Source organism: Macrosteles quadrilineatus, unplaced genomic scaffold (assembly GCF_028750875.1).
Source record: "Macrosteles quadrilineatus isolate MER2022 unplaced genomic scaffold, UCM_ALF_1.0 Scaffold_6__1_contigs__length_79288215, whole genome shotgun sequence".
NCBI classification, from domain to species: Eukaryota; Metazoa; Arthropoda; class Insecta; order Hemiptera; family Cicadellidae; genus Macrosteles; species Macrosteles quadrilineatus.
The window spans coordinates 34,942,696-34,969,976 of record NW_026542599.1 but is presented as its reverse complement, the minus strand read 5'-3'; the positions used below and the strand labels follow the sequence as shown (position 1 = coordinate 34,969,976).

Sequence of the window (27,281 nt, the reverse complement as noted above, 5' to 3'; positions counted from 1 at the left end):
GAACGTTCCAAACCCTGGTCTACACCTTTTGTTGGATAGCGTCATAAATTCATTGCCTAATGCATCTAGTTTGACTGTCATAGGAGCGTATAATTGTATTTATTGAATCATTCTGTTGACGTCGATGTATCATTGACCCTTTACTTAAACTTTTCACTTGATACCTTTTGTGAATTCGGTCAAATCAGTTTATTGGTCTATAACTTTATTTGCACGTAATTGTAATAATTATTGTAATTGGTATTGCCATAGATTAAACATACTCCTCAAGGGTACCCAATTCATATCAAGAAAAAGATAGCAGAAAAGAGACGACTCAGAAGAATTTGGCAAAACTCAAGAAACATAAATTTATATAGTATCTATAGTGTAACTTCTAACGACACCATTTTATTAGTTTTTAAGGTTTCAATATTTTGCTATGGAATAGGCCTAAGTATCACTGTGTTGGCCAAGTAATACTGAAAAATTATATTGCAAATCATTGTATAATGCACATAGAGATACACTTATTCGGTTAAATTGCATCCTTCCTCTGTATTATATATAACCGTTGCAGTCCGATGGAACATCGCCACGGCAAATGCAAGGCCGAAGGCCGCACTTTACGCTCGTTTCTATTTATATGCCTACTTGAGAACCCCGGTACTATTTGCTCATAGAATTGCACATTGCACGTGCAGCATTATAGACCCCCGACTTGCAAATATCATTGGATGATAAGCATGACATTGAATCATCCCGTTGAATAGTCATCTTGCATTTACTATGAGTAATTTCCCCTTGAAACACACAAATTGCAGTCGGAAATTACTGGTTTGGTCAATTCAATTCTGTATAACCTACGTGTATTAAATTAAGACTTCAGTAGTCGCTGGTAACAGAGAAGATAAAGGTACAATAAATTTCATACGATGTAAAAACATCGTAGTTTGTTAGGTAGCTTATGGAAAACGTAGAAGGTAATTAAGGTATGATAAATTTACACAGTGAATTTTAAGAATTGAAGATTCGCATTCTACTAGGTAAAATGCTGAGTATATTGTTGTTGAGGGTTGGAATTAAATTAATAGCGATTTTTACATCTTAGACCTCTTAGATGACAAAACTGGCTATTGTCTAGCAAACCCCTGAGTTTTTATCAACAATTTCTCTATCTTCCCGCTTTTACAACTCAAGGGACAGCAGGACCCGTCCTTGATCAACAGCAAAGGAATCACTTGAAGTGGGTGAGAAAGAGAAGAAGTAGATAATCCTTGGCGGAAGTATCACAACAATCACGCGGCACTTCTGTACTCTACTTTCTTCTCGCACATAACAGAGAACAGCGAGCTGGGGAATATTGGGATACGTATGCGATATTGCTGATCTTGCCGATATTAGATCATCCAATAAAAGCGATATCGCGGCACAATTGATTCATTTACTCTCTTGAACTTGTGTAGCAGTTTTGATTGTCATAGCAAAAGAATCCTGTAGGGCGTAGGTTGTAAAACACGATACGGACTTTATTTATTCTGTGACGCAACGGCGTATCTGTCAGAGAGCACAGAATTTGCTAATTGGTCTGGTCGAAATTGTACATATCATAGGAAAGATTCTTCCGCTACCATACATGTAAAATGATACCGGTCAAGAAAATACTTTTTAAAACAATCAGGCGTCTAGACAAAGATTCTTTATCTGACTCCTGTTCTGGCAGTTCATACCGTTTGCACCAATTCATTTTCTAACGAAACTGGTGCAAATAAGGAAAAGATACTTCTCCAAACAATCAGGCGTCTAAAGACAAAAAATCTTTTTCCGACTCCTGTTTTGGCAGTTCATACCGTTTGCTCATACAGTATTCATTTTCTAACAAAACTGATGCAAATAAGGAAAAGTTTTAATATTTTTTCCTCTGCTGGACTTTGCCAGGCATACATTTATAACATCGTTGGATGAATTCATACATCAACTACCAAGATGTACCTTTTTAGACCTTTTTCACGAATATGATCAATTTCAATTTTGTGTTTACAATACAATAGTCTACGCTATGTTTTATACAAGTTATCATTTTGGAAAAGCTATTCAAAAAAGTTTGGGACAACTAGCAGGAATATGGAAAATAAGCAAGTTCCGTTCGATAACACCATTTGTATACCAAACGTTACGCAACAGACACGTCGTCTGCACACAGATTCAGATTCTGTTCTCCATGTTATATGGAAGACGAAGCGTTTGTTTATGTGAGAGGAGGACTGGGGGGGGGGGGAGTCACCTTGGGGCAAAGTTATGTGACCGGGTGAAAGACCGTTCACCTCCTGCATTGTTGTGACCAATATTTCGAATCGAATCAATTCAGTGGAGAATTAAATTTTGAAATGAAACCATCGTGTCAGAGAAGTGGATATTGGGGGGACTGAAACGAATCTTTCCATAATGATAATGGTGGATTGTTGTTGTCTCATAACCTTTCTAATTCACCATCCTACCTCAGCTTACAAGTTAAGATACAAGTCTCCTTTTAAATGACAAAATACGCTACAGGCTAATAGTGATGAATTAAAAAATTGACCTATGGCAATGAAAATACCCCCGCCGCAGCAAACCTGCAGACTAAGCGAATTTCCATTAACCTGATTGGATTTACACTAAATTGCCTCCATAAAAATATCACATTTATTTCCTATTTAAATAGAATTAGTTGAACGAGTACTTAGGTTTGCTGCAACAGGGTGGGTAAAAGTTTTTTTTTTTTTTGTAAAATGTTAATAGTTTAGTAAGAAATGAAAGTATTTTCCAAATTCGATCAAAATATGTTCATAAACAAGCAAACTACAACAGTTGACTTATTCTCCATAAGAATAACATAGGAATTTTAAATTTACAATTTTTTGGAATTTTCTCCGTAACCATTAGGCGCACAACAACGCTTCAATATACTAAATTATTTGTTTTTAAGCTCTACAAAATGGTTTGGGAAGAAGTTGTAAAATTTTGTGTTTTTGGGTCAAAACTGGGAAAAACCTATTTTTACCCCATAAAACCCCGTTCCCATAGTCCGATCATGCTTGTTCGCGAACTCGTTCAAATAAATGTAGCTTTACACGTTTATACCAAATTTCATGAAAATCGGATAATTTTTGCTCGAGTTATCGCGCTAACGGACACATATATATATATATGAATTTGAACTGATTGTGTTTTTGGCCTCTAGGGACCTCAAAACGAAAAAGTAAATCGGTCCTGGGTCCAGGTCTTACCATGAATACTAAGGTAATAGCTTATTCCCTATATGGGAAATTCGCTAAAATCGTTTATAAAGTTTACGAACTTAGTAGTTATATAGAATAACGATATTTAGTTCCAAAGAAAAAACAAGCACATCGATTTGTTGTCTAAACTTTCTAAAATAAAAAATCGGCACTGAATGTTAAAAATCATAATCTACTGTGACGGTGCTTACTGTTTACGGTGATCAAACAAGAGGCTCAACAGAATAAACAACTGTCTATAGTGGCAGAGTGTAAAGGGGACCCTCTCTAATTTGTCTGGGACTTTACAGAAGATCGCATCACAGTTTTTAAGCTCAAAATAAACTATAATTGGGCCAAATCTTGATATCAAAGATAGTATATGACGACTTTTTTGGGTTGTGTTAAAACGTAACTACTTACAAAAACAAAAAAAGAGTATGTTAACTAACTATTTTTAAACTAAAACACGACACTGAGCACATTTATTATTTGGGTGTCCCTTTTTTTATTGACCGGTTCAGGCTAAGTACGATTTATCACTAACAGGTTGGGTTTACTGTACATAATTTCACAGGTGTCAGAAAAGCTTCAAGACAATTGCAAAGAAGTTGCGGAATATTCAGCAAAAAGAACACTATCCTCTATATGTGATCAAAGCTCATATAAATCATATAGATATATTGGGCTGAGCCTAGTCAGTGTCCAAACGAATCCAACGTCAAAGGTAGGTCCATCACGGTTTTAACAACATAAAACGCTGTGTCAATCAGGCGGATTTCCAACAACGTTACAAACCTAATGAGAAATTCTACGACAAACGTAACCATTCAATGCACATTTCAGCGACATCAAAAACTGTTTTGAATGCAGAACTTATGCTGACCACTGACCAAAAACAGTGACAGAATAATGATCGATTTGTGAAAGTGATCTCAAAACGTGTAAACAAACGTCGTCACCCTGTTGTATAACTACACGTTGTGTGTTGTGGTTGTGACTCATGTAGTGATCATCTGTGGAGGTTGGTATGAATCTGGCTGTATAACAATCCAGGATCTATGAGTTACGGATGTCAATCAATTTATTATCACTATTACGGATACACAACGTGTATCATAGGTAATCGTACTTTAAGCCCAACATCAGTGAGGATGAGTGTAGATCGGAGTGAGATGCCTTTTGTAGCTCTTTGTTCAGACCGGCTCTTCATATAGTTAAAAACGAACATGTATAAATAATACTAGACAAGTCCACGAAAGAATGGTCATTAATTCCATGGGTGCTATCATACACCTGTATTTTATCACATGGATCGAGTAGTCATTTTTCCATGGATCAAAGTGTATTAAGTTAGTAATAATTGGCTAACAGCTAATACAAGCATGCACCGTGCATACTAGGAGAGTTCATGGAAGAGTAGAAATGAAAATTCAACGATCTAACTAGATATTTTTCCAATGATTTAGGGGAATCCAGTTGCAATAAAATAATTGGGTTATAGTTTATACAAGGAAGTATCGTGCATTTGTACTACTCATTTAATCTATGATTTTGTATTAGAAAATTTTATGGAAGAAGAGATAGCAAGTTATGTCTTGGGCTGGATTTTACAATATTGATGAAGGATCGATGTGGTTTAAGTTACAATAAAATAATAAGATTTATGGAGACTAGGCCTACTCCCATTGACTACGGGCATGCATAATGTTTTTTTTTTTTTTACTTTTTAAATGTATGTTATGGCTGGGTAGCTGAGTGGTTTAGTGCTCGCCTATTAATCAAAAGGTCGCCGGTTCGATCCTGAGAAAATTTAGTAGCTTTTTGATGGTTCGAAACTGGACCCAGCTGTTCCTGATCATTGGGCTTTAAATAAATGATCCTTACTAATGAAACCGCTGATCTTAGTCAGTAACAAAGCTACACAGGTCATCACACACCATTCTACACTCATCCTTCACTCATATTTGGGTTAAAATACGCACCTAGGTGGTGTCCCCATCTCAACGATTGATTGATTGATAGAGTAATAGAAATAGATGACGTTTGGCACAATTGTAAAAAATGATATTATATTCGGATTAAAACCGTAAACAATGTTCTAAATAAATCTTGTTTACAATTTTGTGGCACTGAAATTGGTTATCAATTTGTGTCAATACAGCTTTAACTTTCAACAGCTGATTGTCTATGTTTGCCTTGGTAAATGTTTACAAGCTTCCAATCTTATGATAACGAAGAATTCAAAATACTAGAATTATATTTTCGAGTGTTTATAATTAGGCTATAAAAAGTTCTTTCAACAACTCTATTTTTCTCAGAATGAAAACTGGGTTACAATGTTATAAGTCCAGGATGTATAGATGAATATTAGTTGGCAATACCTTTACCAGGGTGGGTAATTTCATACTTTATTTCGGTATTTACATTTATGAATATATCCTCTAGTCATTGAGGAGCTACCCAAAACCACCCTTATTCCCATCTGATAAGAGCGAACCAAGCAATCTAAAAGCCTCGATAACCTTCATTTAGTGTTGAATTCTAATCTTCAAAAGAATTCAGAACCAGCTGGATTTGCGTCGCAAGGTACACCGACAAGGTCAAAATCGGGTTTTGAACTTTTTGGCGCGCCGCCATCACAAATTGATGGGTCAGCTTTGGCCTTAAACGCTGACTTTGACATTGAAACAACCACAAATCATCGGGTCAAAGGATAAGATCTGAAATCTGGCGCAATCTGCCTTTGCTGCGTCACAGATAAATATTGGTAAATAAACAACGCTAAAAAAGAAACAGTTAATTGTTGATGTTATCGAGAACCACAAAACACGTCTTCTTTCGACACATTGAACATACAAAAATCAAAAGTGAAAATCTCTGGATTTCCACAAATTTGTCCGAGTGAAAAAGTATTATGACTTTCTCTCTTAAAAAGGTTGTAACTACAAAATTTTAATAAATTATAATTAATTTCTAAGACAGCGAAGAACACTTGGGTGAATACCACGATTACTAGAAAAATACGAATACATATTTTAACCTGGATATGAGTGCAAGGTAGCATGGGGTGGGATGACCGGTAAAGTCTGCTAGTTACTGATCAGCTGTTTATTTAGTCAGGAACGTTTGAAAATTAACTCATTTCGTGGCTGAGCCATGGCTGAGTTTGATGAAATTGTGAATGTAGACGGCTAATATTGGTCCGTCTAGTACATACTATTACAATACTAGTACATAACGTAATTTTATTTTCAATCGTGGTTGATACCACCAACCCCTATGCTATGCAGTTGTGCATATAAGCTAAAACGGGTTTTTGTAAGAAACTTGATTTGTTAACATGTTAGAGTTGTGCATAGAACCATGATAGAACCTCGACACATGTATTTTGTAAGAAATCCGTTAGGTTTGCACCTTATATAAACTAAATTATGTACCTACGACACACAAGGGTGCGTAATGTGAGGTACAAAATGAGTAGAATAAATAATAAATTAGAATCGTTGGCTAAAACTAATGATTTTGATGCTAGATTCAATCCGAATCAAGGCCAGCAAAATCCAGTTACCAACCCAATCAACAACTTTTGTAACAACGTTGTGCAATGGATTCCAAGTTGTACCAAATTCTGTCGTGGAAATCAAAAACCCTTCTAGGGCCAACTTGTAGCGGAGATCACAGTCGTAAACCAAATGACTTTGAGGGAACCGAAACTTGTCTAGGGCCAACTTGTAGCCACAGTTAAACCACAGTTGTAAACCTAATTCTGTTGTGAAGATTGAAAACTTTTCCAGGCCCAAGTCATGTTGTGGAGAGTGGAGACCGTTATGAGTCAAATATAAAATACATAATGTCCGCTGCTTCGTCACTGATAAATAATAAACATCACATCAGTGATGTCAGTTGTATAACTGGTTGTGATTCAGTGATATTTGTCAGGTTGTTGAGCTCAAGCTCATAACCGAGCTTACGTAACAAACAGCGACTCACTTGGGTTTCAAAACATATTTCCACATCAAAATCTTCAAGTCCTCATTTCCCCCCACATCGGGTGTTGGAAATCCAGGGAGATGAATGCAGAACTTCGGGAAACTTAGGTTACAATCCCGCAGTGAACTATTAGTTTTAATTTTTGTGACAGAGTATTGGAAAGCAGCAAGCCAAGATCGAATCGGCAACTGGCGCAGTGTGACAAGACAAGACAAAACTACATGGGAACTGCTTTATCATCGATAGTTTTCATTTACCACTCTTCGATTTGGTTACAAATATGGGAAGAGCTTGATTCTATGTGTACCCGTATACGTCTTAAATACAATAAAACTAGAGTAAAATGATTTTATAATTGATGACATTCCCCTGTTCGTAAAGAAAACTATCATCGAAAAGCGAAGAGTGACCATAGACCAGGAAAATATTGGTCATTGAAGAAGAACCCAAGAAAAAAAAATGTTTTCGAAAATAAAATACTAAGAACTATCTACGATCCCATTAATGAAAATGGTGTGTGGAAAATCAGGACAAACAAAGAACTAGGGGAAATCTATACAAACCCAGACATAATAGCCCAATTAAAAAGTAGGTGACTGAGATACTGAGATGAGCTGGTCATGTGAAGAGAAGATAGGAAGATACAATGCGTAAGATTGTGTCTCAAAATCCTCCTCAGGGAAGACGACCACTAGGAAGACCTCGACTAGATGACAGGACCAGGTGTAAAGAAACACAGGAAAGCTAAGAGCAAAGATGGAGGACAGAGAAAGGTAGCGACTTGTTGTTGGTGAGGCCAAAAACCTGCTGAGGTTTGAGTGGCCTCATAGGGTTGAATTTTGACGTCTAATTATACCACTCGTCACATTGGTTTTTGATAAAGATTAAAAGAGGTCTATGTATATATTTTTTCTTAGTTCTTTCTATTAGTAGAGCATGGTGCTTCAGCTTCAGTCCTGAGGTATCGGGTTCAAGTCCCACCAACCACCAATGAATTAAGCTTTATGACTCTCAAGCTAGGCCTTGTCTGAAGCAAAGTAAACGATTCCGGACTACAGCATAGCGTTCTAGGATGTGTGTGAAGGTAAGACACAATAAAAAAATAAATAAACGGTGTCAGCAATGTGACATATACTTTCTCCTATTACCTTGACATTAAAATTGTGTTTGGATGTGTGCAGAGTGACAGACCACACTTGTACTGCGATTTTCATTAAATTTGGTAGGTGAGTACTAAAACATAAATCTCTAGGTCTAGGTGTGTTTTTTTTTATTTTCGGAAACTGTATAGTATGGGTTTTAGAGGAAAACTACAGAAATTTAAATGGCATTCGAACCGTACTCTTTACAGCGTTGGGGTTGTGCTATTTAGTTCAGGACAAACGGGACTATAACATAATTAATTGCTATCAAAAGTGTTAAGGCAGTTTTAGTGAAAATAAGATTTTTAGCGTTATATCTTGGGTTTTTATAGAATAATCACAAGAACTACTAACTACTATGGATTAAACCAGAAAATATTGACGAAAACATTACTTTCTCTCCATATACTAATTAAGGGGGAGAGGGTGTCCGAGCACACTATAGTGATAGTGTGTAAACATCACCTGGCACGCGGGCTAGTGCGTGGGGGGGGGGGGGGTTACGGACTGACCTAGCAGACAACACTGTTTATTTAGGTTGCCCCCTCCTTCTGCCACCCAAACAAACAACGTTGCCACGGCAACCGCTACCGACCTGATGTCGAAACTGTTGAGGTAGCTGGTAGACAGACACTTTCTATCGATTGTGGTACACTGGTACACACGGATGTCGCCAAACACATGGCGGACCTCGATAGCAACACTGACCGAATGGTTACAGTAGTGTCTCGATTATTCGGCTGTCTCAAGGTCGGATCACACGTAATATAATTGATCAAACCATCTTAGTAATGTTGAAAGTCAACAAATTAACTACAGTAGAAAAGATTACGACAAGTAAATCGTTGCTACTCTAAAATTGTAGCCACAGCCTACTTATCTAGGTATTTTTAATTTTATTTCAAAAAGATATGGCCATTACAATTTTTAAATTTCTGCATGAAACTTCAACTAGGTACATCTTGAGCTTAATTTATAAGATAATTGTTTTTTTTTTTTACTTCTGTCGAATATGTGGTTCAGCCTCAAGGCTTTTATCAACATTTTACAACATGACCACTTTCAAAGATTCAAGTCCTGTAAGTACCACATTGAATCGATCAAAAACTATAAATTAGGCCTATAATTTCTTATTTTAATACCTAATTCAATTAACATTTGAATTTTTTTGCCAAACACCTGTAAAAGAATAAAATTGTTTTCGTTGTCCAGCCTATTCAAGTCTTATTTGTCGTTCAGGAACTGTAAACATGTATAACATCATGAATTTAATGGGAAAGCAAACGTATGCAAAACCTCTAACCTGCTCTGCTTTGGAGCCATCATCACAAATACTACAAAAACTATGCATGCAAAAGTACAAAATACCCAATCACTGTCAACATAGCACGATAAACATAGAAACGGAGGCAAATACTATCTAATCGAACGGTCAAGTTGACGTTACTTGGTAAAATGAAGGATGTTGATATTTAAGTAAACGTCGACATCACAAGAAATGGCTTTTACTTAGGGCGTCTACGCCAGAAAAGAAAAGGCCTTGTAAAAACTAAACATAATAGTTGTAACATTTTAAAATTTACCATTTTTCACATTAGTTTTCTAGAAAAATATAAATTGTGCACAAATATAACACACTAAACTAAGCAAAGTAGAATTCACAACAAACACCTTCATGATGATTCAAGATTGTGTGTCAATACAAACAACATGACGAATGGCATTCATTCTCTTATCAAAACAATGCAAACAAACAATTTCACTGCGATTAAAACTACTCGGAGTCAAGGTCGCTTGAAATGTTTTTGTTGCGAAATAATCAAGCTTGGAACAAACATAATTATATCACAAAGTCCGGTAAAAGATTAGCCCATTTGTCGTCAAACACCACAAAAAGTCATAAATAAAGAGGGTAGACAATTTATTATTTAGAAAGAGAAGATAATTTAGAAATTTACGAAAATAATTTTTTGTAATTTAAAGAACATTTTGTAATTGATAGGAACGTCAACATTATGTTTCATTGATTTTAACACGTCTGTTAACTGGAGATTCGGGAAAATATCTTATCGGTCAAAAGGCTTATCGAACTAAACACATTATTCTGATTAACAGTGTGGGGTGCGACTGATCTAGTGGTTATAGAGACTGAAATGCTTATCTACTACTACTAGTAGTAGAGTAGCTCAAATCTCACTGTGTGTGGCTATTTGCTATGTGATGCCGTGACCCAGGGGTTCGGAACCCACTTTCAACTGTAGAATCACCAATGAAGTTGAAACAAGACAAATCCCTTACGAGAACTGTCTCAGAATCAGAAATCTCTCTAAGAAAGCCACACTATGATTTATTTGTTTAAAAGTCACAAAACTGACTAGCGCAAATACATTGTATGTCTACCTGGTGGGATCTCTATTGCAATGGAACTTTGTTGCTGTGAAACCTGTGAAACTGATTTGAAAAAAAAACAACAATATGGTCTTTCAGTATAGTTTGACTTAAAAACCCAATTGTCAAGGGAAAAGGTCAAACTTTGTAGCTACAACAACAATGTACTGCTATCAACTTCCGGCAGTGACAAAACAACCGACACTTCCGGTTACGCTGCAATCACTAGTGATAAGTGACAGAAACTGTGGTTATCACCAGAACGGAGTGCGTAATGGATGATGTATTACGATTACTTCAGTTGCGACATTTCCACTACAACAGAAAAGTGGTGGTTGTCTTACTCCCTGAAAATTACACCTCATTTTAAGCTCTAGAGATGAATTAAAATACGGTAAGAGTATTCATGGTTTTACACAAACCAACACATTCTTGATTATCTGTTCGATATATGATTCAAATCAAGGGCATATTATTTGTAGGATTAGCCAAATCATTGATTGAAGTACAGTAGTTTACTTGCTGAGTGGATATGGTGCTTGACTGGTAATCGCAATCAGAAGGTTGTCTAATCGATCATGAGAAAAACCAGCTATCCCTGATCATTGGGACACCCAAAAATTGATTTGGCTGAGGAACCAGATGATCTTATTCTTAGTTAGCTCACTGAACTTGAAAATCATGTTAGTAAAAACTCTCATCTTGACTCATTTCAACTACTGTGATGGTGTGATCAATGACATGACTAATGAAGTTTCTAGGAGACATCAGCGAGAGCAGAATTCCTGTATCAGATTCATATTTGGCCTTAGACGATATGACCATGTGACTCCATATTTCAACCTGCTTTCATTAATGAGGCTAAATTAACTTCGGGAATTTCACACCCTCCGTCTTCTACACTCCATTATCAACAGTAAAATTCCTAAGTATTTATCAGATAACTTCCATTTCATTTCTGACATCAGTACCCGTTCCACTTGTAGAGGCTCTCTTCTTTTATCTACACCAATTCACCGGTCAACAGTTTTTAATAAATTTTTTTATTATCTGCAATTCTAATGTGGAGTTTTCTTCCTGACCATATAAAATCCATAGAGAACCGTGCAAGGTTTGGGGCAGAGATAAAATCTATGATTTTGAGTAGCAGGCATGAATGAGTCTCTGGCGCTGGTGTGGCGGGTTGTTGGCGGCTTGTGTGAATGGACTTTTTGGGTTTAAATTTAATTTCAACATATTATAATATGGTACGTTAGATTATTTAATTTTATTTATAAAGTGGATAGTTTATTTATGTTTTAGAGGTTAAGTGGTCTGACTTGCTAGTCCTAACTTCGCCTATAAAGACATTTTTCATTTCATTTCATTTCATTTCATTCAGTACTTTGCCTTAAAACATGCACATTCCTGGGTGTCGGCGTCGAATAAATTTGATAATCTTATCTATGACCAGATCAAAAGGTCTTCATAAGTCCCATACTGGTGATTTCAACTCTCGTGATCGAATTTAATTACACAGATCCCTCAACATAAACTGTTCCATGCATCGATTTATAATAACTCTACATTATAGGGAGTTATTATACATCGATGGTTCCGTGTTGTCCTACAAGGCTAAGTGCACTTGCATTTTATTACTCTTTGTGCTAGATTATATCATTGATAACGAGCATGTGTGAGCAATGAGCAATGCTTACTTCATTGTGGGTGACTCACCGCAACTTATGACTGAATCCTCTTTTACGTTACACACAAGTTTTTTTTCTGTATATACTTATGTTTAAACTAGTGGTTGACCTATGTTTGTATACAGTTTCTTTTAAGAAATTAACAAGGGGTATTATAAAGTTCATGTTAGTCTACCGACCTACACACAAACGTATATAAACTAGAAAATGCCAAATTTCACTTTTAAAGACTATAAGTGTAGCTATAAGCAAATGAGTAGGTCTATAAGCTTTCCCCAACCTTTATTCCATGGTTTCTATCAAACAAATTGAATTGACTAACCCCATTGAACACAGAGTTACATAACATCACAATAGAGAAAGAGGTGGAGAGAGCAGACCACGGTGACTAAACTACGAGACAAAAGACGTCCTCATTATCGGTGGAAAGAAATCACTCCCTTCACACTTCCGCTACTTCCGGTGGAAGTTGGAGTAGGAACTGGTAAAAACTTACACAAAAGCTTCGCAGACAACTTAACTTCTGGGTGCAGCAGAAAATAGAATAAGTGTTTTTCTATGTGATATTCATTGCCAGTTATTATGGAATTACTGACATGTTAAGTAAAGTAACAAACCCAGTAAACATCAAATTAACATCATGAATCAAACCTACTCTTTCCTCTTGCAATGAATTAACTAGCACCAGACACTACCTTTACCTACACGACTAGCAAAATAACTAATCCGAGTTTCTGTTTTCTATTTTTATGAAGATCTTATAGGTACAGTCACATAGTAGTATGTTTTCTGTGGTACAGTATGGTATTCAATGACCAGAGCCATCCCTCAGTGTGTTGACAATATTTGAGGACACAATCCAACGACGAATTTTCCGAACCGTGTGGGAAAATAAAGTCGTAATCATCTGTTGAAATCTAAACATCTATTTTACAAAAAAATCACAAGAGCATAACTACCCCTTACTTCTAATGCCGTTTTCCATTTTGACGCGTAAGTCTATACGAACTAAGAAAGAGTTTAGGCTACGGTTTTTGTTTTGTTACTGAGATCTGATTCAGCCAGATTAAAGTGTTTTGAGATCTCGGTCCGTGGAATTTCACCGTTTGTTGCTCCGCGAGAGGTTTGTTTACTTGTTTGTCTCTGTTGACAAACCCATCGCAGATACAACTGTTGTTATCTCGTTAAGGCTAGTACTCACTAGGACACCCGGTCGCTTATCAACCGGCGACCTGGTTGACGAGCGACTAAGTTGATGATTGAACGTTTTATTGCTGGGTGGTACACACTAGGATACCTAGCACTTTCAACCAAGCTGGAAATCAATCAAAATTTGGTGGGGATAGACAATTTGTTTTGTTCTGGTTCACGCTTAAGCCTATCAAAGTGTGAACCTCAATGACAACACCATGCCCCCGACGGAGAGGAAATAGCTGCCGAAGTTTTGATTATATTAAAAACTGTGGGAAGTAGAGAAGAAGAAAGAAATTGTTTAGAAGATTTTGGGTTAAAGGGTGGCTTTAAAGTAGAAATAGTTACAGCCAGCCACATTGGCACTCCTACGAGCTTTTCGACTTAAAATCCTCAAGATTTTAAGAACTATTTACTTATGTCAGATGACAGTTTCCGTCATACTAAGCAACCAGTGACACCCGTGACACCTCACATAGAAAAAAAGGACGTCAGATTGAGATTTTAGCATGGTTTTGTTTCGTCAGTTCATTTTTCGTTGTACTGCGCATGCGCTAGCCGTCTTTAGTTGTTCAACTTGGTCGCTGAAGCGTACACACTCTAGTTTTTTGAGAAATCTGATTGCCTGGCGATAAAATGGTTGATCGGAAACCCCCAGGTTTTCGATACATGTCCGAAAACCAAAAAGTTGCCTGGCAACCTACAAATCGCCGTCAACCAAATTGACAGACACGTACACACACGGCGATATTTGTGCAATTTGGTCGCTCGTCAACCAGATCGCCGGTTGATAAGCGACCGGGTGTCCTAGTGAGTACTAGCCTTTACAGATTCTCTGACCCCTTGACCTCTACGTCCTTGTGGCCGACTAATCACAGCTTGTAAAATCCCCATGGTCTTGCGATGACAAAACTTTGCTTGTAGTATATAAAGAAAAGTCGATTATCGTGAGAAAAATCTTCACTTATGGACAGGTCTTTGAGGCCTATGAGAACGAGCAAATGGAAGGGTAAAAGGTAAATAATAGGGTAGAAATACCGTCAACTGCTTTTAAAAAGTTTTGTAGTACGAGGAGTGTGACGCAAGACTGTAACTAAGTGTGATGTCTCTATTGTACCATAACAGAGACACCATCTAAACTAGGGAAGTAGTCGGATTGTAAATAAATAAACGGATTACATTTTGCTAAACTGTGACAACGATGTTGTAATCAAGAGGGGTGGATGCTGAGAGAGAGAGGAACGGAAACGGGTCGAGGTCATGTGATCTAGGCGAGGTGGGAGGCATCGTCACAGCTGATTTATTTGTATGAAGACATTTAACTAGGCCTACTGGATCACAAGATCACCAATGATCACATATACTATATATAATACATTAAGCTTATATATATGTAACACCTTCCTGCCAAATTTGGAACAAATTGAAAACTGACATAAAAATTCAAAATAATGAAATTGTCACAGTTCATTAAAATACAAACAAGTAGCCTAACTTATTAGCGATAAGAATAGAGGAATACACACATAGAAATAACATAGTTAAATAGCCTAACTACAAGTTAAGCCTATCAATTGGCTTGCGCTCTCTTTGTGAACGCCTGACTAAACAAGGTGAAGGGAGGCTCTTGTTTACAAGACCAGCTGGAGATTTAGCATTTGTAACTGGGGAATAGACAGGTTCAAAATCTGGAATGTGTGAAGCACACGGTCGATGAGGTGTAACGTGAGAGGATGTTATGTCATGAGGTCTTATAGTGTGTGGAGTGACGGAAGAGGTACTAGGAGTGGTGGTAGGGGTGGCAGGATACATGGCTGCCTCATCAGCTGATTGACACGGTCGCTCAACTGTCAGCTGTTCTTTGACACTACTAGTCTGCTTATTTACATCTGATTCACCTGTGTCAATTGGAACTAACTGATCGATATGTCTCTTCCATAAGACACCTGATGCTAATTTTACTATATACATAACATCACTGATTGCTTTAATTACCACCCCCTCTACCCATTTATTATTACCTGAACGATAATCCTTTACTAAGACAGCTTGATTTATGTACAAATATCTAGTGCTTTTACCCTTAAAGTAATACTTTTGTTTCTCTTGCTTTTCAGCTACTTTTTCACTGAGATTAGGTCTCAGTAAGTCAAACCTAGTTCTAAGATTTCTACCAAACATCAATTTAGCTGGTGTTTCATTAGTGGTTGCATGGATTGAATTACGATAATCAAAAAGCATCCTACTTAAAGCTAACGATGTATTTACATTATCTCTAAGAGCACTGCGCAGTTTAGTTTTTACATACTTTACTGAATTCTCAGCCTGGCCATTTGACTGAGGATGATATGGAGCACTTGTTGTATGACGTATTCCATTACTTGTAAGAAACTTTTGAAATTCGGCAGAATTAAATGGGGGACCGTTATCACTGTGGATCGCTAACGGTAAACCAAACCGTGCAAATAAAGATCTTAAATTGTCAATAGCCAGATGGGCAGAAGTTGAGGCGGTTTCAAAAACCTCAAGCCACTTCGAGTGAGCATCAACAATTATTAGGTACATTTTCCCTTTAAACGGACCAAGATAATCTACATGAAGACGCTCCCATGGTCTACTAGGATAGTGCCACACATGTAATTCTGCTTTTGCTGGACTAGGTCGCTCTAAAAGGCAGGATGAGCAACTGTTTGCAAGGCGCTCTATATCCGAATCAATACCCGGCCAATAAATATAACTGCGGGCAACACCTTTCATTTTTACGATACCCATGTGTGAGACGTGAAGGTCTCTTAAAATAAACTCCTGTAGGGACTTAGGCACAACAACTCGATACCCCCACATGATAACGCCACATTCAATTGTTAGCTCATCCCGTCTTTGATAGAACGCTTGTAATTCCCTATCGTCTCCTTCTAAAAAATTTGGCCAACCATTCATAACATAATTAAATACTTTTCTTAAGAGTGGATCTTTTTGAGTTTCTGTTTTGACAACTTCACAATTGAGGGGAACTGAACTTTCCATTACACAGTGCAAATACGTCCCTAACCATGCTAATTCATCTTCTGATGAATCTTTGTGTTTTACATTTAGCGGCAAGCGTGACAGAGCGTCAGCGCTATTTTCATCAGACTTGACATATATAATATCAAATGTGTAACCAATCAAGAACAATGCATACCGTTGCAGTCGGCCTGCAGCAAACACAGGGATTCCCTTTTTACTTCCAAAAATACTTAACAGAGGCTTATGATCACATTTGAGGGTAAAATGCCTACCGTACAAATATTGGTGATATTTCTTTACTCCAAAAACTACGGCTGTAGCCTCCTTATCTATTTGGGAGTAATTACGCTCTGCTGAATTAAGCGTACGGCTACTATAAGAGACTGGGCGTTCAATGCCTGAAGAATCTATTATACTTAATACACATCCCAACCCTGTAGAACTTGCGTCTACAGTCAAGACTATGGGTAAACAGGGATCATAGTGTGCCAGAACTGGCGCTGTTGATAACAACTCTTTGACTTTATTGAAGGCATCCACACATGCTTTATCAAAATTAAAAGGAACGTCTTTCCTCAACAGGTTGTATAATGGACTCATAGTACCACTCAAATTAGGCACGAATTTACCATAATACTGTACTAGCCCTGCGAAGGCTTTAACTTGCGTAACATTTTGCGGCACAGGCGCTTCAACGATAGCTTCGACCTTAGCTTTACTTGGATATAAACCATTTTTATCCAACACAAACCCCAAGTACTCTAACTTTTTTGCGAAAAAGTCACATTTTTCCCTCTTAATTGTGAAACCGTTTGAGGAAAGGCGTTTACATACTTCCCTCAATCTATTTACATGGGTCTCGTTATCAGGTGCTGATATGAGTATGTCGTCAAGGTACGTTACAACACCTTCTAAGCCTTGTAAGGTTTGATCAATTATTTTTTGAAAAATACTTGGACCACTATTCACGCCATACGGCAACCTTTTATAAGAAAAGAGTCCCTTATGGGTAGAAATAGTACACAATTTTTGCGATGACTCGTCTAGCTTAAGCTGCATATAGGCCTGGCTTAGGTCTATTTTACTATATCTTTCACCCTTTTGCAATTCAGTAAACAACTCCTCAATTCTAGGCAACGGGTACCGTTCCAACTCTAGATCTTTATTTAGTGCCCGATAATCACCACAAATGCGAACAGAACCACATTTTTTCAAAACAGCTACTATTGGTGTCGCATACTCAGTAGTATCAACTGGGCTCAAAACATCTGCGTCTACTAAACGCTGCAGTTCAGCTTCAACCTTGGACTTCAAGGTAAAAGGTAAAGGCCTAGGCTTACAATACTTTGGTTGAGCATTTTCTTTTACTTTAAGTTTGATTAGGTCACCCTTGTACAACCCTAACTCATCTGTAAATACTTCAGGAAATTCCTTAACAAGTTTATTTACACAATTTACAACAAAAGTTTCATCATCAGTTACTGTATTTAAGTTAGGTTTACTTATTCCCAGTAATTCAGGGGACTTGAATGATATTTCAACCCCTAATGATTTAAGCCAGTCCCGCCCCATCAGCGGGTGAGCACCCTTTTTCACCACATACAAATCTAGTTTACGCTTAACCCCTTGATAAGCTACTGACACACACACTTTGCCCATAGGTGTGATAGGCTCACTGGTATACGAGCTGAGAGACAAATCAGATGGTTCTAGAGCTAACTTACTTAATTTATCTTTGTAAAAATCAAAGTTACATACACTAACTGCTGCACCAGTATCGCATTCCATGTTTACAGTTTGTCCCTCAATATTTACTTCTAATTTTATTGGATCAACCCTCAAAGACAATAAATTACTTGGACCTTTGGTAGGCCTATCTACTACACTATGGTTGGTGGACATCATTTCATACAAATTAGCAATACCATCTAAATTGTCTTCAATATTGAGCTCTTTCTCCTCAATAGAGTGATCCCCTGATACATAATTATGTTTTATTTGTCTCTTATGACTAGTGTTATTAGTTTGTTTCGACTTACCCACAGAGGATCTACAAACTTTAGAAATGTGGTTTTTCTTACCACAGCTGTTGCACACACAACCCCGTAATCGACACTCTTTTGAAACATGTCCCGATTTCCCACAACAAAAACACTTCACTGAACTTTGGCACTCTTTAGAGACATGCCCTAAATTCCCACAACTGAAGCACTTGATCTGTTTTTGGGTGTGCATTTTGTTGTCTTGCTGTTGACGTTGTCTTGAGCCGCCCCCGGCGCTCCACCGCTTTGACGTCGCCAACTGTTGTAGCTGACCCCCACTGGCATTGGACCCCAGCACCGACGCATTCTTCTCTGCTGTCTCCACTGATAGAATGATCTTTACGGCCTCGTCGTACGTCAATGACGCTTCTGCCAGCAGTCTTTGTTTGGTTGATTCGCTTTTGATGCCACTTACTAGCCGGTCACGCAAATAGTCATTTAGTGACGCACCAAACTCACAATGGATTGATAAACGCTTCAGGCTTGCAATGTACTCCGACACAGTCTCATGTTCAAGCTGATTTCTTTTACTAAATTTATACCGCTCTGCGATAAAAGAAGGCTTAGGGTACAAGTGATCCTGAACAGTTTTAACAATATCCTTGAACTCTTTCGACGATGGTTTATCCGGCGTACACAAATTTCTCAATAAAGTATAAGTTTTGACACCCACAACTGTCAAAAACGTACTAACTTTCCTTTCATTTTCTACTTTATTACAGTCACAAAACAATTCGAAACGTTCAACGTAAGAAGACCACGTTTCCTGACTAACATCGAACTCTCCGACATTCCCTAGCATTGTTTTTGTGTTATGAACGACACTAACCTGTTCAAATAACACTGAAACGTCCAAATCTTCCTCCCCGGCGATTGTAGACATCAAAGTTTACCTTCTTCCTTCTTCTTGAAGAACCGTCCCACGGTTTCCAAAACTACCACGTGTTAGGCCTAGGTTAGCGGAGCAATTGAACACTTATATTGTCCGAAAAACCACGCATTTCACAGTAAAACCTCGTCGCCAGTGTGATGTCTCTATTGTACCATAACAGAGACACCATCTAAACTAGGGAAGTAGTCGGATTGTAAATAAATAAACGGATTACATTTTGCTAAACTGTGACAACGATGTTGTAATCAAGAGGGGTGGATGCTGAGAGAGAGAGGAACGGAAACGGGTCGAGGTCATGTGATCTAGGCGAGGTGGGAGGCATCGTCACAGCTGATTTATTTGTATGAAGACATTTAACTAGGCCTACTGGATCACAAGATCACCAATGATCACATATACTATATATAATACATTAAGCTTATATATATGTAACACTAAGAATTAGCATAACTAAAATATTTAGGAAAGCTTTTATTGAAAACTTACGTCGAAAACCGAGCGTTATAGCTTTCTAACAACATCCCCATCTTAAGAAAACTAAGTTCAAATGGAAAATTGAAAAAAATATATAAAATTATACACAATGAGCCTTACCTGTTGGAACACGAAGGAGACATCAGTATCATGAACGGGAGAGTCCTTGCCTCCCTGCAACACCACGACGGCGTGAGGAGTCTTGGTCAGGAGTCTGTCTCTGAGACGACGACGGTTGAGAGAGAACAACTCCCGTGGCACTGACAGTGTGTGTGGTCCCATAGAGAAACATCTCCTGTAGAACAGACAAAGGTAACATCAGGAGAGTCCTTGCCTCCCTGCAACACCACGAAGGCGTGAGGAGTCTTGGTCAGGAGACTGTCTCTGAGACGGTGACGGTTGAGAGAGAACAACTCCCGTGGCACTGACAGTGTGTGTGGCCCCATAGAGAAACATCTCCTGTAGAACAGACAAAGGTAACATGAGGAGAGTCCTTGCCTCCCTGCAACACCACGACGGCGTGAGGAGTCTTGGTCAGGAGTCTGTCTCTGAGACGACTACGGTTGAGAGAGAACAACTCCCGTGGCACTGACAATGTGTGTGGTCCCATAGAGAAACATCCCCTGTATAAGACAAAGGTAACATCAGGAGAGTCCTTGCCTCCCTGCAACACCACGACGGCGTGAGGAGTCTTGGTCAGGAGTCTGTCTCTGAGACGACGACGGTTGATAAGAACTACCTACCATAACCAAACTGTTGTAAAACGGCGATAGTTTTCGTTTTCGTTAACGGCTTATCAGGTTTTTTTACATCCTTGCTCATGCCAAAACAAATTATTCTATTTATTTATCTTTACAATAATGTGTTGGCTACGACCTTTCCCTATAGTCTCTTCAAAAACATCTAACAATGTGATAATGTAAAAGTAAATGCAAAAGGTCATTGGCCAGCAAAGTCACGGCTTCAGAGGGTTCATAGTAGTAGTGAAAATAAAACACAAAGCTATGTAGGGCGAAACCGACGGGGTAACGGGATCAGCTAGTGCCTTAATAAAATTGTTTTGAGATATAAATTAAAAAATAAATAAATGGCAAATATCTCATCAATATGAAGCATTTTTTGAACAAATATTATTCTTACTTATCGTTTTATTTTGACTTATTAAACCTCTATTCCTATTTTTTTGTACTTACTTATTATTGGGATTGGGATATTCTGTAAAAATAGAATTCACGAATCCACCAGAAAATTGTGGACGTCTGGTAAGTCGCAGTAAAGTGGGAGGGGTCTTAAATTAAAGGTCTTGACCCCAGAGACTCGGGAGAAATAGCAGAATTCCCATAAAGTTACCAGAAAACGAGATGTAATAAAAAATGTTCTCCATAAGAATAGCTTTCGAAGCCATTTACTGCAGATTTTTGTTTACTTCAATACAGCTGATCGTGATTTTTCGTTAAGCCAGTATGCAATATTAACATTTGTATTACTTATTTGCCAGTCAATTCTGCAATGTATTGTATACTATATGTAAAGCCAGGGATAACGTTACCTATAATAATTAAGACTATTTAGTTACATTTTAGAAGGTTGAAATAAATTATGTCACTGTGCAACTTATCAAATATATCTAGTTTTAGCGAATTTCCCTATGGGGAAGTAGCTATTACCGTAGGTCTCATGGTAAGACCTAAGCCCGGGACCGATTTACTTTTTCATTTTGATGTCCCCAGAGGCCAAAAACACCATTCGTTCAAATTTTTATAAATCTATATATATATGTGTGTGTGTGTGTCCATCCGCACGATAACTTGAGTAATTTTTGTCCGATTTTGATAAAATTTGGTTTGAAGTTGTAAGGCAGGATAACCTTGAATGAGTTCGCGAACCAGCATGATCGGACTATGGAAACGGGGGATTATGGGGGGTTTTATGGGGTAAAAATAGGTTTTTCCCATTTTTGACCCTAAAAACACAAAATTTCACAATTTCTTTTTAAACCATTTTGTAGAGCTTAAAAAAACAAATAATTTAGTATATTGAAGCGTTATTATGCGCCTGGAGAAAATTCAAAAAAATTGTAATTTTAAAATTCCCATGTTATTCTAATGGAGAATAAGTCAACTGTTGTAGTTTGCTTGTTTATGAACATATTTTGATCAAATTTGGAAAATACATTAATTTCTTACTAAACCACAGTACCTTTTAATAATTTGCATTAAAAAAAACTTTTACCCTCCCTGTTGCAGCAAACCTAAGTACTCATTAAAATAATTCTGTTTAAATAGGGAATAAATGTGATATTTTTAAGGAGACATTTTAGTTTAAATCTAATCAGGCAGATGGAAATTCGCTAAGTCTGCAGGTTTGCTGCGGCGGGGGTATTATAAAAATTAGTTAAGCGTGTGATAAGTAGAAGAATCATAGGAGTAGACGTAGACTAAAAGATTGAACTTACTAGAATGGCTGAACAATATCTAAGTCTTTTCTTCCAATTTCAAGGTCGTGGTTGTGTTGAAGGAATGTTTAACACGAAACTGGGTAATGGTGGAATGGAACCCTAACCAGTCGCAAAAGATTTAGGAATCAGCCGATGATTAGGTATATTTTGTTCGATGGAATATGTAAAGTCAATCGCCCTTAAACTTACCACATAAACTTACAATAATTTTTTAGTTTTGTTATGTTGATCAGAAACAAATCTAGGGTTAAGTTTGGTCAATTGGATGCCTTTACTTAACACTAATTTTTAAACCTTAACAAAAGGAGTAGGTATACACTTAGATATTAACTGGGTAAGGATGCTAATTTAGCGGTTTTGGCCAAGAACTAAGCTTACCTCAACACACCTTAATTTGCCTTTACATATTTTGATGATTGATAATTGAATTTGACAAAGACAATTTCCAAAATTCTAATCAGGGAAGCCTTTTTTATCACCATTAATCAGAAAAACAATGCTGCCTTAATAAACAAGTATTTATTCACAAAAAATTATATGTTTGCTGCATTTAGCAGAGTTAAACCTATGGAGCGATTTAAATTATTTATTGAAAATAACATCATCAAAAGCAAACAAAGACAAACAACTAACTGTTTTTACACAAAAGAAATGGTGTAAAGGGATATTATATTCTGACACATGGATAATATATTTTCTGAGTTTGCTTGGATATTCAAATAATTTGTTTTATATTATCGGGCTTTTTAGGGACTTATGTCCCTACAAGCCACTAGCTTACCATATTGTAATTAGTTGCCAAGGGAAACACTGGTATCACGTACACGTAGGTATCTATTAGAGCTTTTATGTGCTTGTCAGTCGTCAGTAGCCTACCTGAATCGACAACCCAGCACAGCACAAAGAGTAGATGCCCACTATTCGATCTGATCTGTGCTTTTAGATCATCTTTTCGCACTTGCTGTTTCGTTACGTATTGTGCTACTTTTATGGTTTCATTTCAAAGAACAGGATGTAAATTTTACAATACATTTTCTTGCAGTTTAAATAGAACATTTGTTTATAATATGTAGCCTAGGTCTTTATCCCTTAAAACTAGCGTGTGTAACAAATTAATTATAATACAGGATTTGTGTGTGCTGCCCCAGGAGGCGCTTCTTGGTGTAGCAACGTTCTTCCGTTAAGGTATTGTATCTTCTCTCTTCTCTTTGTTACTTTTTTCGCTTTAAATGTGTTTGTTTATCTTTATCAAACAAGTAGGCTATGAGTAAACTAGGAAATATCGCCACAAATCGCAACCCTAATTTATAGACCTGGTAATTAATATATTGATTATAATAATTTCATGTCTTCCTACCGGTTCACGGTTGGGTGAACAAATAACCAGACTCTGTCACCAAATAACAGCAGTGGTCACCGTTGCACTTGCAAAACATTTACTATTATAATAGGATTTAAAAACTGTAAGTGGTAGAGGAACTAATTTGAAACTGTGTTACTAATTTTGTAACAATTATTATTAGGCATATCATAAATAATTTACTAACAATTATTTCTAACTGTGTGTAAATTATAATAAAAAGGGCAATATTATGTTTACCAGATCAATGTATTGCATGGAATTGTCACTCACACAAGCATAACATATTTTTTTTATAATAAGACTTATACCGGGTGTCCCCATCGATGTATAATACTCTAAACATTGCTGGTGGGCTTGGATTTATTTAAATACAAACCCCTAGATTTGGGGGTGGTTGATGAAATCATGAGTGATGAAAACTTACATCACACTGGTCACGTGTACTGAAGATTATTAAAACATTTACATCCATGAAAAAACAAGTGATGTAATGTTAAGTTCCAGTTAAATTAACGTCTAGCATTTCTTGCAATAACTTTTTTTTTAATTCGTCGTATCAAAGTCGGATTTGCGGCATTAATTTCTTTTTTAAAGTCCTTTAAAATGATGTGCTAATTGATAGGGGTTGCCATTTAAAAATTTTAAGCTACCCCCAGCAACCCCTATTTGGGGGGGGGTGAATTTCAAAATACCACCAAAAAAGTATTGCACAATACCCTAGTAACGTCTATCGAAGCTCGTTTGAATAGGTATGCAGCCGTTCAAAGATCAACTAGGTGTGGGTATTATGGGACACCAGGTAAAATAGCTAAAACTTATATTACTTCAATTATATTATATTATTAATATTAATTATATTATATTACTTCATCTATGGGTAAAAGCTCAAATATTACCTTCATGTTAACTAATCACAGTACCGGTACAGTATATTTTATGAGAACTATTAACATTATTATTTTTGACACTTCAGATTTTATTAAATTCCCCTGTTTTGAACTGCATCTTTGCATCGAGATTGAGAAAGCAGTATAAAAAAGTATGTTAAACATGGGTATAGCCTGTGAGGCTATTGCATAGATCAAACCTCAAACGTGTATCCAACTATTTGAGTCAACCATAACGTGTATCCAACTATTTGATTGAACCATAACGTATGTATCCAACTATTTGAGTCAACCATAACGTGTATCCAACTATTTGTGTCAACCATAACGCATGTATCCAACTATTTGATTGAACCATAACGTATGTATCCAACTTATTTGAGTCAACCATATGGGAATAATTAATAGGAGTTTGCCATATGTAATAAATTAATTAGGCTTTATGACTATTTTTTTACATTATAATTTTTACTTTGGTATTAGCTTTATAGTAACGAAAGCCTAACTTAAAATCCTGCTGTAGATATCACTTAATCACTATGCTCTAGTACTGTACACAGTCAATTAGTAGGCCTATAGGTATTACAATACTGTAGATTAAAGGAGTGGACAGTTATTTATTTAACAGTAGAGAGTAGGTAACATGTTTAAAAGAATATAAGTTCAGACTAAGTGCCCCCATAAAAAATGAGTTAAGTATTTTTACTATTTAATTACGCGTAATGAACCCCCTCCGATATTGATTATTACGACGGAAGTACGAGTTGTGCATTATTTTAAAGCTTTTGTCTGCAAAATGTAAACATAACCAAATTGGTTTTGTTTACAAGAAGAAACTTGGTTTATAATGACAGTCGTAAAGAAGAGAACGGACAGTTCTACCCTTTAACTTAATTAAAATACGGTTAATGAATTATTATTATTTTTTTATATAAAAGTTGTTTGTGATCGAATTGTGTACCAAACAAGATGTATGATACCTTATATTAACTTACATGATTAATTACGTTTAGGTTATTTGAATCATACAGTTGTTTTAGGTTCATTCCGACTTTAACTAACTAATATCTTACCATACCATTGTCCATATAGTACTGTTAAGGTGTAATTACCTATAATTAGCATAAAATCAAACTCCGAGATTTAGGTTAGCAAAAACTGATAAGTGTTTGAAAAGCTTTTACTTACGTGTTATCCCCGTCGGCAGCCATCTTGGAATAAACACATCAGCCACTGCAGTCAGCTGACGCACCACCGAGCTCAAGATAAAATCTGTCTACAGTACTTTGGAATTCACCATCCTCCACCAATGGTTTGAATAAAAAAATGCTGTACGATTCTCAAAATAGCACTTTGCTTGTTATTGAAAATGCATGTATTTTTAGACAATATGAAAATCTACTAAGTTCATGAACCACTTGAGTAATGTAAGTTATATTTGCAAAAATAATTTAATGCTATAAATAACTTATCCCAATGAGTGCATTGCAGAGCAATAGATTATAAAGTTGGATTCTTTTTTTAAATAATCTCTTGAAATTTAGTCTGAATAAAATCCCTACCTGAGGCAGTTTCTAACTCATATTGTGTGAAAATAGAAATCCTAATTCAATACCCTGGTAGAGTTACAAAAACCTCTTCCAAAACCAAATGAGCTTTGAGTTTTAAGTTATCTTACAGTCTATAAAACAACTTAGAAATAAGTTAAGAGTTAAGGGGAAATAAAAATTCTTATATCATCTGAAATGCCATTTTATTTTTTTAACTTAGTAAAAACTTAAACAATTATACTAAATGCATTAAAACATGCACAAGTTTAAATACTTAGAAATCAGAACATGAAATTTTTCATATTTTACTCTGAAATTGTCAGTTTTGTAACAAATTACATTGTGTTTGTAAATTAATCATACTACATTTTCTTAAATAATATAAAATGCAAAAAACTGTTGCAATTAAGTTCAACACATGCGAGGTATACCTATATTATAATCTAAATCAAATGCAACAATCTAAAAGTTTGTAAAAATATGACTTGAATAGGCTACAAAGAAAAAAATGTATGTTGATATTAATTCAAGTAATTTCTGATAAAACCGCTTTTCCATAGGTAAGTTATTTAGCTATAGCCTATTTTTAACTTGTGTTGTTACAAACATAGTCAACAAACTGTTGTTAAATAAGTAAGTTACTGTTGTTTTGACCTTTACTTGTAATTAAGTTACTTCTCCAACCATTGACTAACCAACAACTTAACTTGTATTCCAATTTACATTTAGGCTACTTAAGTTATTTAAATGATGGAAAATCCAGATAATTCATTTGCAATAAGTTACGGTAAGTTTATAATAGGTAATAGGTAGGTACCACCTAACAGTAACTTATGCAGATAAAACACACAATTTTGAAAAACATTCTAAAAGCCAAATAAGTAGGTACCTACACTGACCTGATGGGTCAAGGGAATATGTTAAGTTCGCCAATAAGTTAACTTATAATTGGAGCAAAAGATACC

The 27,281-nt window shown here is 36.5% G+C and overlaps 1 protein-coding gene across 1 annotated transcript in view; it reads right to left on the bottom strand.

Annotated features, from left to right (window-relative positions):
• Window positions 1-26,012, bottom strand: part of LOC128996892 (xaa-Pro dipeptidase) — a 275,430-nt gene extending 249,418 nt beyond the window's left edge. Inside the window, exons 1-2 of the mRNA XM_054422419.1 lie at window positions 25,955-26,012; window positions 20,179-20,353 (exon numbers count right to left, since the gene is read on the bottom strand). Coding sequence (XP_054278394.1) covers window positions 20,179-20,353; window positions 25,955-25,977 — 198 coding nt within the window. The 5' untranslated portion in view covers window positions 25,978-26,012. The remainder of the gene's footprint in view (window positions 1-20,178; window positions 20,354-25,954) is intronic.
• Window positions 26,013-27,281: the final 1,269 nt, after the last annotated feature.